The 16,312-nt window shown below is 43.6% G+C and overlaps 1 protein-coding gene across 1 annotated transcript in view; it reads right to left on the minus strand.

Annotated features, from left to right (window-relative positions):
• Window positions 1-16,312, minus strand: part of cnga1b (cyclic nucleotide gated channel subunit alpha 1b) — a gene marked incomplete at both ends in the record, with an annotated part of 38,382 nt that overhangs the window by 3,893 nt on the left and 18,177 nt on the right. The window contains 2 exon segments of the mRNA XM_080742293.1: window positions 10,324-10,476; window positions 13,420-13,545. Coding sequence (XP_080598419.1) covers window positions 10,324-10,476; window positions 13,420-13,545 — 279 coding nt within the window.

Genomic DNA, 16,312 nt, shown 5'->3' on the forward strand with positions numbered 1-16,312 from the left:
TCCTATCACCACTGTAACATTCTGGAAAAGTATCACCTTCTCAGCTTTGAAAATTTTAGGAAATTTAAAAATGCATGTCTAATATATAAATGCCTTAATGATCTGGCTCCCCCTCCTCTTATGGAATTCATCCATAAGAAGAGGGACATTGGACGCAGTACTAGGTCAACATCCAGGGGAGACTGTGATATTGATTTTAGAAAAACTACCTTTAGTAAAAACGTTCTCTCCATAAATGGTTGCCAATATTGGAACCAGCTCCCTGCCTCAATTACAGAGATCCCCACATTCGGTGCTTTTAAAGGGCAGTTGAAGCAATGGCTAAAACGCTCACAAACATGTAACCACCAATAATAAGAGAATAATTGATGCCTGTACGAATTACTCTGCCAGGTTAGTCTCTCCTGTGTGGTTTTTAATTTACTTCTGGCATTAGGCACCTTGTCGCACCAGGCAAGCGGTTGCGCCAAGCACCTTGTTTTTGTTGTGTTGTTGTTCGCCCTGTACTGTTCTGATCTTGTTTTTGTTAGTCTTGTTTCTTGTTTTATGTTCTGAGGACAACGGATGAAATCTAGCTTTAAGCTAACTCCGGCTGGTTTACACTAGGATCTTGCATGTTGTATAATGCAATATGTCATAATCTCTGTGTCCATGAACTGGTACTCTCCTGTCTAAATAAACAAATAAAGTAAAGTAAAGTAAAGCATCTGTACAGGAGAGATAATGAACTATCATCTGCAAAGATACGCATCTGTAGAGAGAGAATGAACTGTCATCTGCAAAGATATGCATCTGTAGAGAGAGAATTAACTATCATCTGCAAAGATACGCATCTGTACAGGAGAGGAGAGAATTAACTATCTGTACACCTGAGGCTGCAGCTTCAACACCAACTCTAGGAGACCTGACTCACAGTCTGCAAAGATACGCACCTAGAAAGAGAAGTAATTACCATCTGCAAAGATCTAGGCAGAGACGAGTCACAAGAGATGAGTCAATTCGTCACTCATTTCAGTGGTTTATGATAGAGGGTCCACAGTCTGTGAATGATCCCAGCACCACCGAAGAAGATACAGACAAAAAAAATCATGTGTTCTCTATATAAATAACAAGTTGGATCTCTATATAAATAACAAATTGGATCTCTATATAAATAACAAGTTGGATCTCTATAATATAAATAACAAGTTGGATTGCTTGCGAAAAATGGTGCTGCTTTTTGGCGAAAACTACTCACATTCAACTGGCCAGGGTGGGTCCTCTCCATACCAGAGATGTAGGGTCCTCTCCATACCAGAGATGTAGGGTCCTCTCCGGGAGGCTCTCTCCATTCCGACATGTCGCCACTCCTACAGTGACTTCTTATTGTCTGAGTGGCCACACCTCCACAGAGGTTAGGGTTAGGGTAAGAGTCAGGGTTAGTTCTGTCGGAAAGGAGACATGTCGGAATGGAGAGATGCACCCGTCCTCTCCATACCAGAGATGTAGGGTCCTCTCCATACCAGAGACGTAGGGTCCTCTCCATACCAGAGACGTAGGGTCCTCTCCATACCAGAGATGTAGGGTCCTCTCCATACCAGAGATGTAGGGTCCTCTCCATACCAGAGATGTAGGGTCCTCTCCATACCAGAGATGTAGGGTCCTCTCCATACCAGAGATGTAGGGTCCTCTCCATACCAGAGATGTAGGGTCCTCTCCATACCAGAGATGTAGGGTCATCTCCATACCAGAGATGTAGGGTCATCTCCATACCAGAGATGTAGGGTCCTCTCCATACCAGAGATGTAGGGTCCTCTCCATACCAGAGATGTAGGGTCCTCTCCATACCAGAGATGTAGGGTCCTCTCCATACCAGAGATGTAGGGTCATCTCCATACCAGAGATGTAGGGTCATCTCCATACCAGAGATGTAGGGTCCTCTCCATACCAGAGACGTAGGGTCCTCTCCATACCAGAGATGTAGGGTCATCTCCATACCAGAGATGTAGGGTCCTCTCCATACCAGAGATGTAGGGTCCTCTCCATACCAGAGATGTAGGGTCCTCTCCATACCAGAGATGTAGGGTCCTCTCCATACCAGAGATGAAGGGTCCTCTCCATACCAGAGATGTAGGGTCCTCTCCATACCAGAGATGTAGGGTCCTCTCCATACCAGAGATGTAGGGTCCTCTCCATACCAGAGATGAAGGTTGGTTGGAGAAGGCAGGACACCGTATGTGGATCTAATGATGAAGCTCAGCCTAAGGCCAAGGCCAGACGGAACTGGATATTTCCCGGTTATTCAGATATCCACATAGAAAAAGGTCTAGGTCCATATATCTAGGTATTTAGACCTCCACTAGGGGGACAAGCACACACACAGTAAAGTCTTCAGAGATATCCATGTACCATGTCTACACGGATCCAGTGAAGCTGGATATTTTTCAATGTCTTCACTTATTTATTCGGTTCCAAAAATATCCAGTTTTGCGGGCGAAGTATCCAGCTTCATGTGGCTGCAAGCCCCAACCGCACAAAAAAATGTCTAGCTTCAGAAATATCCAGCTTGGTGTAGCCGGCAGCTTAGACTCCATGCTCTACATCTCGTTCCATGTGATTTTTGAGCGGTGGTAAATCGCGCCTAAGAGTGGCTGTGCGTGTGTCTGTAGCCACTTTTCCTCAGTGTTTTGCCATAGCAATGTGCTTTCCTCAGCGTTTTGCCATAGCAATATGTGTGTGTGCGTAGCCATATTACATCATATTACATCACCAATTATCTGTGCACTATCTGTTGCCACTTTTCCTCAGCGTTTTGCCCTAGCAATGTGTGTGTGTGTGTGTGTGTGTGTGTGTGTGTGTGTGTGTAGCCATATTACATCACCAATTACATCCTAGACCTATCTATCTGTAGCCACTTTACCTCAGCGTTTTGCCATAGCAATGTGTTTTCCTCAGCGTTTTGCCATAGCTATGTGCGTGTGTGTGTAGCCTGTATTACATCACCAATTACCAATTGAAGACGTTATGCAAGCACAACCACCGCTCACTTCACATTGGGTGTGATTTTTCCTCCTCTCCAGGCCTTTCATCCAGCGGCCTTGCTGGGCTTGGGAGACTGCTTCCTCCTGGTGCCTCCGTTCAGTTGGAGTATATCCTTTTGCCATGTGGGGGCGCTGTTGCTTCCAAACCAAGGCCCCCCCCCCCTCTGCCATGTTGGACACTCCCCACTATATCCTTGCCTGGCGTTGCCAGCCTCTATCACACACTTCGTTTTGGGAAGAGAGTCTGGGATTTCAGCAAGAGTTTTCATTTCTGGGGTTTGCCCCAAACCACTTGTCCCAAGCCTACAGAAACCACGTGCCGCAAGCATACAACCCTGATTGGCCAACCCTTGAAGCTGTTTGAGGAAATAGAATCTCAATGGATCGGTGCCAGACTGTACTACAACACCACTACCGCCAGGGGGTGTTGTTGTGTTCGGTCTGGTTTATTAACCAGGTATATCCCGGTGTCTGAGGGCGGTCTTTGCCACCGCCACCGCTGCAGAATGCTTCCATGTCCTTCCCGTTGGAGGGTTGGAGCAGCACCTCTGACCAAAGGATGGCCAGATTCTGTGAGAGTCATTTTTCCAGCCTTGTTTTGGCACGTTTGTACTCCTCCACAAGGCTTGAGATTGGCAGGGAGAAAGAAGGCTCCGTTGCTGGCGAGGCTAACCTGACTTGCGCCAGATGGTGGCAGTAGTGCGTAGGCTACCGCCCTACTTTACCATCTGAGATCTCTCGGGGGGAGTTGATAACGCTCGTAAAGTCCCGGGCCGGACCAATCAGCGGCAGCTACGGGCGGGCTCTGAGCGGCTCTGAGCCAATAGAGTCTGATTGCAGACCACGTGGATGCAGACAGGCCAATATGAGTGGTTGGAGTTGGCACTCCCAGACTGTGATAGAGAGACGGCCACATCCAATCACCTGCTAAAGAATTTGAAAAAAATGGCCCGTCCCTTACATCGGGTCTGCCCGAGAGATCCCAGATCATGGTAAGCAGAGCGGTATGCAGCCAGGCATACGCACTGCTGCCATGATCTGGCTCAGTCAGGTTATGGCGAGGCATCAGGCAGTCCAAGCCACTTCCTCACCTGCATGGGCATCCACCAGTCTTGTTGCCACTCCAACAATAAATCACTGACGGAATGGAGAGCACTCCTCCAATGGCAGCTGAAACATGTCCAATAGTCTTAGTTGGACATGTTAGTCTTTTCTAGGATCTCCTTTTAGTTGACCTTGTACCAGTGAACTGTACCGTCATGAAACTGTACCTTTTTCTATGCAAACTTCTAATAAAGTCTTCAATCAATCAATCAATCAATCAATCAATCAATCAATCAATCCAATAACATGTCCAATGGCTTGTCCAATGGCATATACGACACCCGCAACGCCACCTGCAACGACTTCAAATACAAAATCTAACCAAATGGACCCCAAAAACATGATGGCTCTCATCTTAACCTCTCTGTCACAACCTATATGGGCAGATCGAGCTCAGGTGTGATGTCACAACCAACATAAATCGTTGCCGCACAACACCGATTTTCACACAGACGCATCCTGCGTTTAGCATCGTATACCAGTGATTGATTGAAGACATTTCGCATCTTATACCAGTGGTAGAAAAGATAACATTTTGGTATGCTGCTAGTCTGGTGCTAACCGCTCCTATGTCCATATGTCCGTCCGTATGTCCCGCCAAAGCTTGGCATTAAGCTTCACCGGACGTTTTGGCATGCATGTACACCAATTCTGTGATTCTGTGAGATTCTGTGAGATTCATTTCCAGCCTTGTTTTGGCACATTTGTACTCCTCCACAAGGCTTGAGATTGGCAGGGAGAAAGAAGGCTCCGTCGCCAGCGAGGCATCTCGGCAGTCCAAGCCACTTCCTCATCTGGGCATTCACCAGTCTCTGCAGCCGACTGACATGGGATAGGGTGACCTGATAGATGGAAAGAGGCCACATGAGACGGGGTAGCAGCCCAAGCTGAAAGCACCACAGCTTCATGGGATAGGGTGACCTGATAGATGGAAAGAGGCCACATGAGACGGGGTAGCAGCCCAAGCTGAAAGCACCACAGCTTCATGGGATAGGGTGACCTGATAGATGGAAAGAGGCCACATGAGACGGGGTAGCAGCCCAAGCTGAAAGCACCACAGCTTCATGGGATAGGGTGACCTGATAGATGGAAAGAGGCCACATGAGACGGGGGAGCAGCCCAAGCTGAAAGCACTACAGCTTCATGGGATAGGGTGACCTGATAGATGGAAAGAGGCCACATGAGACGGGGTAGCAGCCCAAGCTGAAAGCACCACAGCTTCATGGGATAGGGTGACCTGATAGATGGAAAGAGGCCACATGAGACGGGGTAGCAGCCCAAGCTGAAAGCACCACAGCTTCATGGGATAGGGTGACCTGATAGATGGAAAGAGGCCACATGAGACGGGGTAGCAGCCCAAGCTGAAAGCACCACAGCTTCATGGGATAGGGTGACCTGATAGATGGAAAGAGGCCACATGAGACGGGGTAGCAGCCCAAGCACCACAGCTTCATGGGATAGGGTGACCTGATAGATGGAAAGAGGCCACATGAGACGGGGTAGCAGCCCAAGCACCACAGCTTCATGGGATAGGGTGACCTCATAGATGGAAAGAGGCCACATGAGACGGGGTAGCAGCCCAAGCTGAAAGCACCACAGCTTCATGGGATAGGGTGACCTGATAGATGGAAAGAGGCCACATGAGACGGGGTAGCAGCCCAAGCACCACAGCTTCATGGGATAGGGTGACCTCATAGATGGAAAGAGGCCACATGAGACGGGGTAGCAGCCCAAGCTGAAAGCACCACAGCTTCAGCTTCCCAGGGAGAGCTGGTTGTTCCAAGCAATATATTTAAGTCAAATAGACTCATAACTCGTCATCCAAGTCATAGAAACTCAAAATTAGTTGGCAAACCTCTTCAAATACGTTTTTCAGACTTTCCCCGGAGTTTATCCAGCGGGCGTTTGGTGCATGCGTTTGTTGTTGTTATTGTCGTACTCCCTGATTGGAGGAAGACGCAGCCCGCTCTTCAATCGCTCCCCTTCAACCACCAATCGGGATGCTTGAATAATGAGCTCCGTTGCTGTGCTGATCATTTGACGGCAAGGTCGTTACAATAACACTACCTTGACAGACTAGACCTCCAATGGCACTTACAAAGGCAGTTCCAAAGCCACTTCCAATGGCACTTACAATGGCAGTTCTAACGCCACCTGTAATGGCACCTCCAGTGGCAAGTCCAATGGCATGTACCATGGCAATTCCAATGACACCTGCAATGACACCTCCACCTACAAATCCAATGACAATTGCAATGATTGCTTTTGCAATGACTGGCAATTTGGCTAACCTTAAAAATACCGTGGCCGACACTAGATGTCCAATGGCAGTTCCAACGCCACTTCCAATGGCACTTCCAATGGCACATGCAATGCCACCTACAATGCTGCCTACAATGCCGCCTTGAATGGCACCTATAACGGTACCTACAACGGTACTTCCAATAGCAGCTCCAATTGCTTCAGCGACTTGCAAATGGGAGCCCAAAAACCTCCACATGATGGCTCTCATCTTCACCTCTCTGTCAGAACACCTCATATGGGCGGATCGAGCTCAGGTGTGACGTCACAACCAACATAAATCGTTGCCGCACAACACCGATTCTCACTGTAATACTCCTGACTCAGGTAGAGTAATGTGGCCCCAGACAGACTCAGGTAGGGTAATGTGGCCCCAGACAGACTCAGGTAGAGTAATGTGGCCCCAGACAGACTCAGGTAGGGTAATGTGGCCCCAGACAGACTCAGGTAGGGTAATGTGGCCCCAGACAGACTCAGGTAGGGTAATGTGGCCCCAGACAGACTCAGGTAGGGTAATGTGGCCCAAGACAGACTCAGGTAGGGTAATGTGGCCCCAGACAGACTCAGGTAGGGTAATGTGGCCCCAGACAGACTCAGGTAGGGTAATGTGGCCCCAGACAGACTCAGGTAGGGTAATGTGGCCCCAGACAGACTCAGGTAGGGTAATGTGGCCCCAGACAGACTCAGGTAGAGTAATGTGGCCCCAGACAGACTCAGGTAGAGTAATGTGGCCCCAGACAGACTCAGGTAGGGTAATGTGGCCCCAGACAGACTCAGGTAGGGTAATGTGGCCCCAGACAGACTCAGGTAGTGTAATGTGGCCCCAGACAGACTCAGGTAGGGTAATGTGGCCCCAGACAGACTCAGGTAGGGTAATGTGGCCCCAGACAGACTCAGGTAGAGTAATGTGGCCCCAGACAGACTCAGGTAGAGTAATGTGGCCCAAGACAGACTCAGGTAGAGTAATGTGGCCCCAGACAGACTCAGGTAGGGTAATGTGGCCCCAGACAGACTCAGGTAGGGTAATGTGGCCCCAGACAGACTCAGGTAGTGTAATGTGGCCCCAGACAGACTCAGGTAGGGTAATGTGGCCCAAGACAGACTCAGGTAGAGTAATGTGGCCCCAGACAGACTCAGGTAGGGTAATGTGGCCCCAGACAGACTCAGGTAGGGTAATGTGGCCCCAGACAGACTCAGGTAGGGTAATGTGGCCCCAGACAGACTCAGGTAGGGTAATGTGGCCCCAGACATTAACGATGGCAAAGCACACAGTTTGGCTCAAGTTGCTTAGTTGTTTATTCTCCCCAAGTGAACAAGCATAGGGAAGCAAAATCCAGAGGAGACCAGATCTGGATGCAGAGAATAACATCGACATATTCAAAATCACATACCTAATGAAATAAACAACTCAAATAATGAAATAATCAAATAACGAACACTGGGTGAAAAGAGAGATTATCTGACATATACTGGCAGATTATATGACCAATTTTGTACCAGTATACTTGGCATATACCCACATTATTGGAAGTTTTCAGTTCAAGAGATTTTCAGGCATATTCCCCTGTAAACTGCAAATAATAGGTGATATTCTGTCCCCAGCTAGACAAAGGCACACAAAGGCACACCCTGCTGTGCCTTTGTCTAGCTGGGGGCAGAATATCAGGGGAATATGCCTGAAAATCTCTTGAACTGAAAACTTCCAATAATGAGGGTATATGTAGATATATATAGATATATAGATTATATATATATATATATATATAGATATATATATATATATATACATATTTATATATACATATTTAATCTTAGTTTTAGTCATCACAGCTTAGTTTTTATTTAGTTTTCGTCAGTGAAAGAAAAAACGCAGTTGACAAACATTTTGTATGTGCGTGTGTGTGTGTGTGTGTGCGACTTGTGATTTTTGCAAGTCGACTCGACTCAGTAAAAAGTTGAGTTGAAGTCTACTTTATCGTTTGATGACGTCATCACATCACACACGACCCCCCCAATTATTTTTGGGGGGTCCCCAGATGATTAACTTAATGTGAAACATTGTTTTCTCACTCAACAGTAAACAAACCAACATAATGTTTAAGTGTATAGAGGGTATCTGCACATTTTAAGTGCCAATTTAAGCACCTTTTAACACCTCTAAAATGACAAATTAAACATTGTCCAAATTGTCAAATATATAGAGGCAGAAATTGTGAAAATAGTAGATCTACATGCTCACAAACGCAAGGCGTGGTGAGCATGTAGATCTACTATTTTCACAATAGAAAATATTTGTTTTCTTCTTTTCAACTTCGACTTTCTCTGGTGGGAGTCTACTTGTGTAATGAAGTCGACGGAGTTGACTTGTCGAGTTAAGCCCTTTGCACACAGGCGTGTTTATCCGCACGGATAAAACGGACAATTTCATTTTTTTAAAAAGAAAACAATGATTCTCACCGGATCCGAATTAGCCGTGCGACGAGTGGCTGCGGCCGTGCGTTTTTTTCTCGATCAAAACCCAGTTCGATTTGTGCGTCTTGTCGCATGCTGTAAAAAACTCATCACTCCTTTTATGACTCCTTTTGGGATCCGCAGCGCCGATTCCACACAGCATTGCACACCAAATCCAATGCCTTTTATTCATGCAGCAAAAAAAAAAAAAAAAAAAACGCAAATGTCCTGTGTGCAAAGGGCTTTAGTCTTTTTCGTTAAATACCCAATGAAATGACTATTTGGGGTATTTTATTTTGAAGTTTCAGTTTGAAAAGGAAGCCTGTGTGTTTCTGAACCAATCCGAGGGGACCAGCCCTTCAGGCGATGGGATTTAAAATCTGAGTAATGGGAGTAATGGGAGCCAGCAATGGGAAACAAACAGGTGAATGTAATCAAAGGTTCATTTATATTCAAAAACTCTATCTATGTCATCACCTTTTGAATTTCTGTTCACAGGAAGTAATTAAGAATGGCCTATTTAGGGACCTTTGATATAAATATACACAAAAATTGTTTATTTTCAATTTTTTTGGCATCCAGTGTTAGGTGTGGCCATATAATCACTACAGATATGCTCTAAAAGTGTGAAAAACATGTTTTTGATTTATATAGATAGATAGATACCTTTATTATCCCAAGGGGGGAATTCAGTTGTCCAGTTGTAGCACAGCAGTATACAGTTATTTACAAAGTTACAGAGAAGTAAGAAAAGATAAGATAAGAGGGGAAAAAAAGAAAAAAAGAAAAAAACAAGAGCAGTACAGTACCAATAAAGAGAAGGTGCATCAATAGAGGGGGCGAATAATATATAAGAATATATACATAAAGTGTCTTACAAAAGAGACCTTAACAGTCAATGCTAGTTTAGTGCAACAAGTATCTCACTGTCATCGTTAAACAAAGCAAAGTACTCAGAAACTACCAACACAACCTAATAGTGCAAAGTCAAGAATCTGTGCAAAAACAAAAAGACAGCTCAGAGAAGAAGTAACTAGGAAGCGTGTCACCGCAAGACGCACATGAGCACTCTCCCTGGAAGGTCCTTAGAGGTCAAAGTCAATACAGCAATAGTTCCTTAGAGGTCAAAGTCAATACAGCAATAGTTCCTTAGAGGTCAAAGTCAATACAGCAATAGTTCCTTAGAGGTCAAAGTCAATACAGCAATAGTTCCTTAGAGGTCAAAGTCAATACAGCAATAGTTCCGTCAGTCTAAGTCTAAGTCTAAGTCACCCCGTCTTTAATGCCCTAGCTTGTGTACCTTCTTCAGAGTGTCCAGGTGAACGTTGATAGCATGTGTGTGTGTGTGTGTGTGTGTGTGCGTGTGTGTGTGCGTGCGTGCGTGCGTGCGTGCGTGCGTGCGTGCGTGCGTGCGTGCGTGTGTGTGTGTGTGTGTGTGTGTGCATACCTTCTTCAGAGTGTCCAGATGAACGTTGATAGCGATCTCAGCCCTCAGCTTATCAGGAAGGTACATCAGAACTGACTTCTCATCCACCGCCTTCTTATTGGTCCACAGGTAGTCAAACCACTTGATGACTCGCTTCTCCAAGTCCTTAGTTACCTGAGAGAGAGACATAGAGACACAGAGAGAGAGAGAGAGAAAGAGAGAGAGAGAGAGAGAGAGAGAGAGAGAGAGAGAGAGAGAGACACAGAGAGATAGAGAGAGACAGAGAGAGAGAGAGAGAGAGACCGAGAGACAGAGAGAGAGACATAAGCCATGTTTCCATAAATGTATTCGAATTAGGGAAGAGAATTATCAGAAATGCGTATTAAGACAAAGCGAATTTAGCCCGTTTCCATTAAACTGATGGAATGCGATTCTTGGCAGATCCTGCCTGGGTCCGTCTGACCGACGTGCTGTAAATACTTCCCGCGGGCTTGCACACAGTGCACAGAGCTGGGATGGGGATGATTTTTTTCAGACCGAGAGACTTGACTGTGACTCGCAGTAGATCGGCCACTTTTGGCACGCAACACGGTGTGATGACGAAGGGTCACTCCGTGTGTAACAACCGGTATGTTTTGTAGGCTAACGTTATACAATGGACGTTAATTAAGCAGCGGGGGAAAGTGTTATAGGAGGACGATATGGACCAGAACGTCATAATTTATTCACCTTTATTGTCTGACCCGTTTTCCATTCACAAATGTGGATTTAGTTTATTCCATAAAGCCTCAAAATCCATCTCCTCCAAGTGGGTACATTTTTTTGCGGATAATGAAAGTTTATTTGAATTAGCCCTATTCACGGCCCACCCAGTCAGAATTAGCCCTATTCACGGCCCACCCAGTCAGAATTAGCCCTATTCACGGCCCACCCAGTCAGAATTAGCCCTATTCACGGCCCACCCAGTCAGCACATTTCTCAGCAACTTCCTGGTGCTGACGTCAGTTTAGAAGGGGAAATTAATACAGAAATTGCTGGACTTAAAGCCAACAAATCATTATTTTGAACGATAAAGTAAATTATAATGCTTTGTGCCTTTTACTATCTTGTGTTCTTGATCATGCTAGCCGTATTTTATACTTTACTATTTGGAAATTGCATTAAATTTGCGATTTCTGTGTTAACTCTATAGGCTTAGCAGGGTTTACCCTTCAAAACTTGACTTCAGCACCAGGGGGATGCTGAGTGGGCGGGCCGTGAATAGGGCTAATTTTGAAGTGTTTCCATAAAAGGATTTTGCGAATAAGCTGTAAATGTGCATTAAGAGGCTTTATGGAAACGCCACTAATGAGACAGAGAGCACACAACGCCTCTACAAGAACACATGCTTGTAGATCGGCTGTTTTCACTAGTTTTGTGCGACAGTCTTGTATGATGAAGCAGGGCTTTGCTTCACCAAAAGACGTACACATTTGAAACTTGGAGATTTCTGCCCGACAGTGACGATATTTTACTGATTGATGAAGTGTCCAAATAATTTCAAAATATTATCAAATTATCTCGTGGCACCCCTGGACTGCCGTCGTGGCACCCCAGGGTGCCACATCACCCACTTTGAAAACCCCTGTGGTAGAGTATACCTTCCTGAAGCTCATGTACTGTTAGATGGTAGAGTATACCTTCCTGAAGCTCATATACTGGTAGAGTAGTCCTTATGAAGCTCGTATACTGTTAGATGGAAGAGTAGACCTTATGAAGCTCATATACTGATGTTAGATGGTAGAGTATACCTTCCTGAAGCTCATGTACTGTTAGATGGTAGAGTAGACCTTATAAAGCTCATATACTGTTAGATGGTAGAGTAGACCTTCCTGAAGCTCATATACTGTTAGATGGTAGAGTAGACCTTCCTGAAGCTCATATACTGTTAGATGGTAGAGTAGACCTTATGAAGCTCATATGTTAGATGGTAGAGTAGACCTTCCTGAAGCTCATGTACTGTTAGATGGTAGAGTAGACCTTATGAAGCTCATGTACTGTTAGATGGTAGAGTAGACCTTATGAAGCTCATATACTGTTAGATGGTAGAGTAGACCTTATGAAGCTCATGTACTGTTAGATGGTAGAGTAGACCTTATGAAGCTCATATGTTAGATGGTAGAGTAGACCTTATGAAGCTCATGTACTGTTAGATGGTAGAGTAGACCTTATGAAGCTCATGTACTGTTAGATGGTAGAGTAGACCTTATGAAGCTCATATACTGTTAGATGGTAGAGTAGACCTTATGAAGCTCATGTACTGTTAGATGGTAGAGTAGACCTTATGAAGCTCATATACTGTTAGATGGTAGAGTAGACCTTATGAAGCTCATATACTGTTAGATGGTAGAGTAGACCTTATGAAGCTCATGTACTGTTAGATGGTAGAGTAGACCTTATGAAGCTCATGTACTGTTAGATGGTAGAGTAGACCTTATGAAGCTCATATACTGTTAGATGGTAGAGTAGACCTTATGAAGCTCATGTACTGTTAGGTGGTAGAGTAGACCTTATGAAGCTCATATACTGTTAGATGGTAGAGTAGACCTTATGAAGCTCATATACTGTTAGATGGTAGAGTAGACCTTATGAAGCTCATGTACTGTTAGGTGGTAGAGTAGACCTTATGAAGCTCATGTACTGTTAGATGGTAGAGTAGACCTTATGAAGCTCATATACTGTTAGATGGTAGAGTAGACCTTATGAAGCTCGTATACTGTTAGATGGAAGAGTAGACCTTATGAAGCTCATATACTGTTAGAGTAGTCCTTATGAAGCTCATATACTGATGTTAGAGGGTAGATCATACCTTCCTGAAGCTCATGTACTGTTAGGTGGTAGAGTACACCTTCCTGAAGCTCATGTACTGTTAGATGGTAGAGTAGACCTTATAAAGCTCATATACTGTTAGAGGGTAGAGTAGACCTTATAAAGCTCATATACTGTTAGAGGGTAGATCATACCTTCCTGAAGCTCATGTACTGTTAGATGGTAGAGTAGACCTTATAAAGCTCATATACTGTTAGAGGGTAGAGTAGACCTTATAAAGCTCATATACTGTTAGAGGGTAGAGTATACCTTCCTGAAGCTCATGTACTGCTTGATGGCGTCGATGCGGGCCTGGAAGTCGGCCCTGGCAGCGTTCATGTTGGTGATCATGGAGCCCACGTTGCCCACGATGGTGGCAAAGATCAGCACCCCGACCTGGATATGAACACAACACAATACAAAGATCATCCTCCAACCTGTATATGAACACAACACAATACAATACAAAGATCATCCTCCAACCTGTATATGAACACAATACAATACAATACAAAGATCATCCTCCAACCTGTATATGAACACAATACAATACAATACAAAGATCATCCTCCAACCTGTATATGAACACAATACAATACAATACAAAGATCATCCTCCAACCTGTATATGAACACAATACAATACAATACAAAGATCATCCTCCAACCTGTATATGAACACAATACAATACAATACAAAGATCATCCTCCAACCTGTATATGAACACAATACAATACAATACAAAGATCATCCTCCAACCTGTATATGAACACAATACAACACAATACAAAGATCATCCTCCAACCTGTATATGAACACAATACAATACAATACAATACAAAGATCATCCTCCAACCTGTATATGAACACAATACAATACAATACAAAGATCATCCTCCAACCTGTATATGAACACAATACAATACAATACAAAGATCATCCTCCAACCTGTATATGAACACAATACAATACAATACAAAGATCATCCTCCAACCTGTATATGAACACAATACAATACAAAGATCATCCTCCAACCTGTATATGAACACAACACAATACAAAGATCATCCTCCAACCTGGATATGAACACAATACAATACAAAGATCATCCTCCAACCTGTATATGAACACAACACAATACAAAGATCATCCTCCAACCTGGATATGAACACAATACAATACAAAGATCATCCTCCAACCTGTATATGAACACAATACAATACAAAGATCATCCTCCAACCTGTATATGAACACAACACAATACAAAGATCATCCTCCAACCTGGATATGAACACAATACAATACAAAGATCATCCTCCAACCTGTATATGAACACAATACAATACAATACAAAGATCATCCTCCAACCTGTATATGAACACAACACAATACAAAGATCATCCTCCAACCTGTATATGAACACAATACAATACAAAGATCATCCTCCAACCTGTATATGAACACAATACAATACAATACAAAGATCATCCTCCAACCTGGATATGAACACAATACAATACAAAGATCATCCTCCAACCTGTATATGAACACAATACAATACAAAGATCATCCTCCAACCTGGATATGAACACAATACAATACAAAGATCATCCTCCAACCTGTATATGAACACAATACAATACAATACAAAGATCATCCTCCAACCTGTATATGAACACAACACAATACAAAGATCATCCTCCAACCTGTATATGAACACAACACAATACAATACAAAGATCATCCTCCAACCTGTATATGAACACAACACAATACAAAGATCATCCTCCAACCTGGATATGAACACAACACAATACAATACAAAGATCATCCTCCAACCTGGATATGAACACAATACAATACAAAGATCATCCTCCAACCTGTATATGAACACAATACAATACAAAGATCATCCTCCAACCTGGATATGAACACAATACAATACAATACAAAGATCATCCTCCAACCTGGATATGAACACAATACAATACAAAGATCATCCTCCAACCTGGATATGAACACAATACAATACAAAGATCATCCTCCAACCTGGATATGAACACAATACAATACAAAGATCATCCTCCAACCTGGATATGAACACAATACAATACAATACAAAGATCATCCTCCAACCTGGATATGAACACAATACAATACAATACAAAGATCATCCTCCAACCTGGATATGAACACAACACAATACAATACAAAGATCATCCTCCAACCTGGATATGAACACAATACAATACAAAGATCATCCTCCAACCTGTGTATATGAACACAATACAATACAATACAATACATTACAATACAATACAAAGATCATCCTCCAACCTGGATATGAACACAACACAATACAAAGATCAGCACTCCAACCTGGATATGAACACAACACAATACAAAGATCATCCTCCAACCTGGATATGAACACAACACAATACAAAGATCATCCTCCAACCTGGATATGAACACAACACAATACAAAGATCATCCTCCAACCTGGATATGAACACAACACAATACAAAGATCATCCTCCAACCTGGATATGAACACAACACAATACAAAGATCATCCTCCAACCTGGATATGAACACAACACAATACAAAGATCATCCTCCAACCTGGATATGAACACAATACAATACAATACAAAGATCATCCTCCAACCTGGATATGAACACAATACAATACAATACATTACAATACAATACAAAGATCATCCTCCAACCTGGATATGAACACAATACAATACAAAGATCAGCACTCCAACCTGGATATGAACACAACACAACACAAAGATCATCCTCCAACCTGGACACAATGGAATAGAACACAAAACAGCACAGCAGTTACAACTACAGATATTTAGACTTTTTTGTTACCACGGTGCTCTGACTTGACTGGTGCGCTGTCCTTATTTAGATCAACAAGTATTCATAGGAGAATGGATCGCACACAGTGGCAACGGTTAATTATTTTCTTTTTTTTATTACATGTCAAGATGAGAAGAAACGTTTCGGCTATCCAGAAGATACGCTGAAGAAGGCTGATAGCCGAAACGTTTTGTTCTCATCTTGACATGTAATAATAAGAAAAAGTAACTACAGATATTTAACCACTTGAACCGTCAATACTTGACCTTTCACTCTGTACTTAGTC

This window comes from Nannobrachium achirus (genome assembly GCF_963921795.1).
Source record: "Nannobrachium achirus genome assembly, chromosome: 14".
NCBI lineage: Eukaryota > Metazoa > Chordata > Actinopteri > Myctophiformes > Myctophidae > Nannobrachium > Nannobrachium achirus.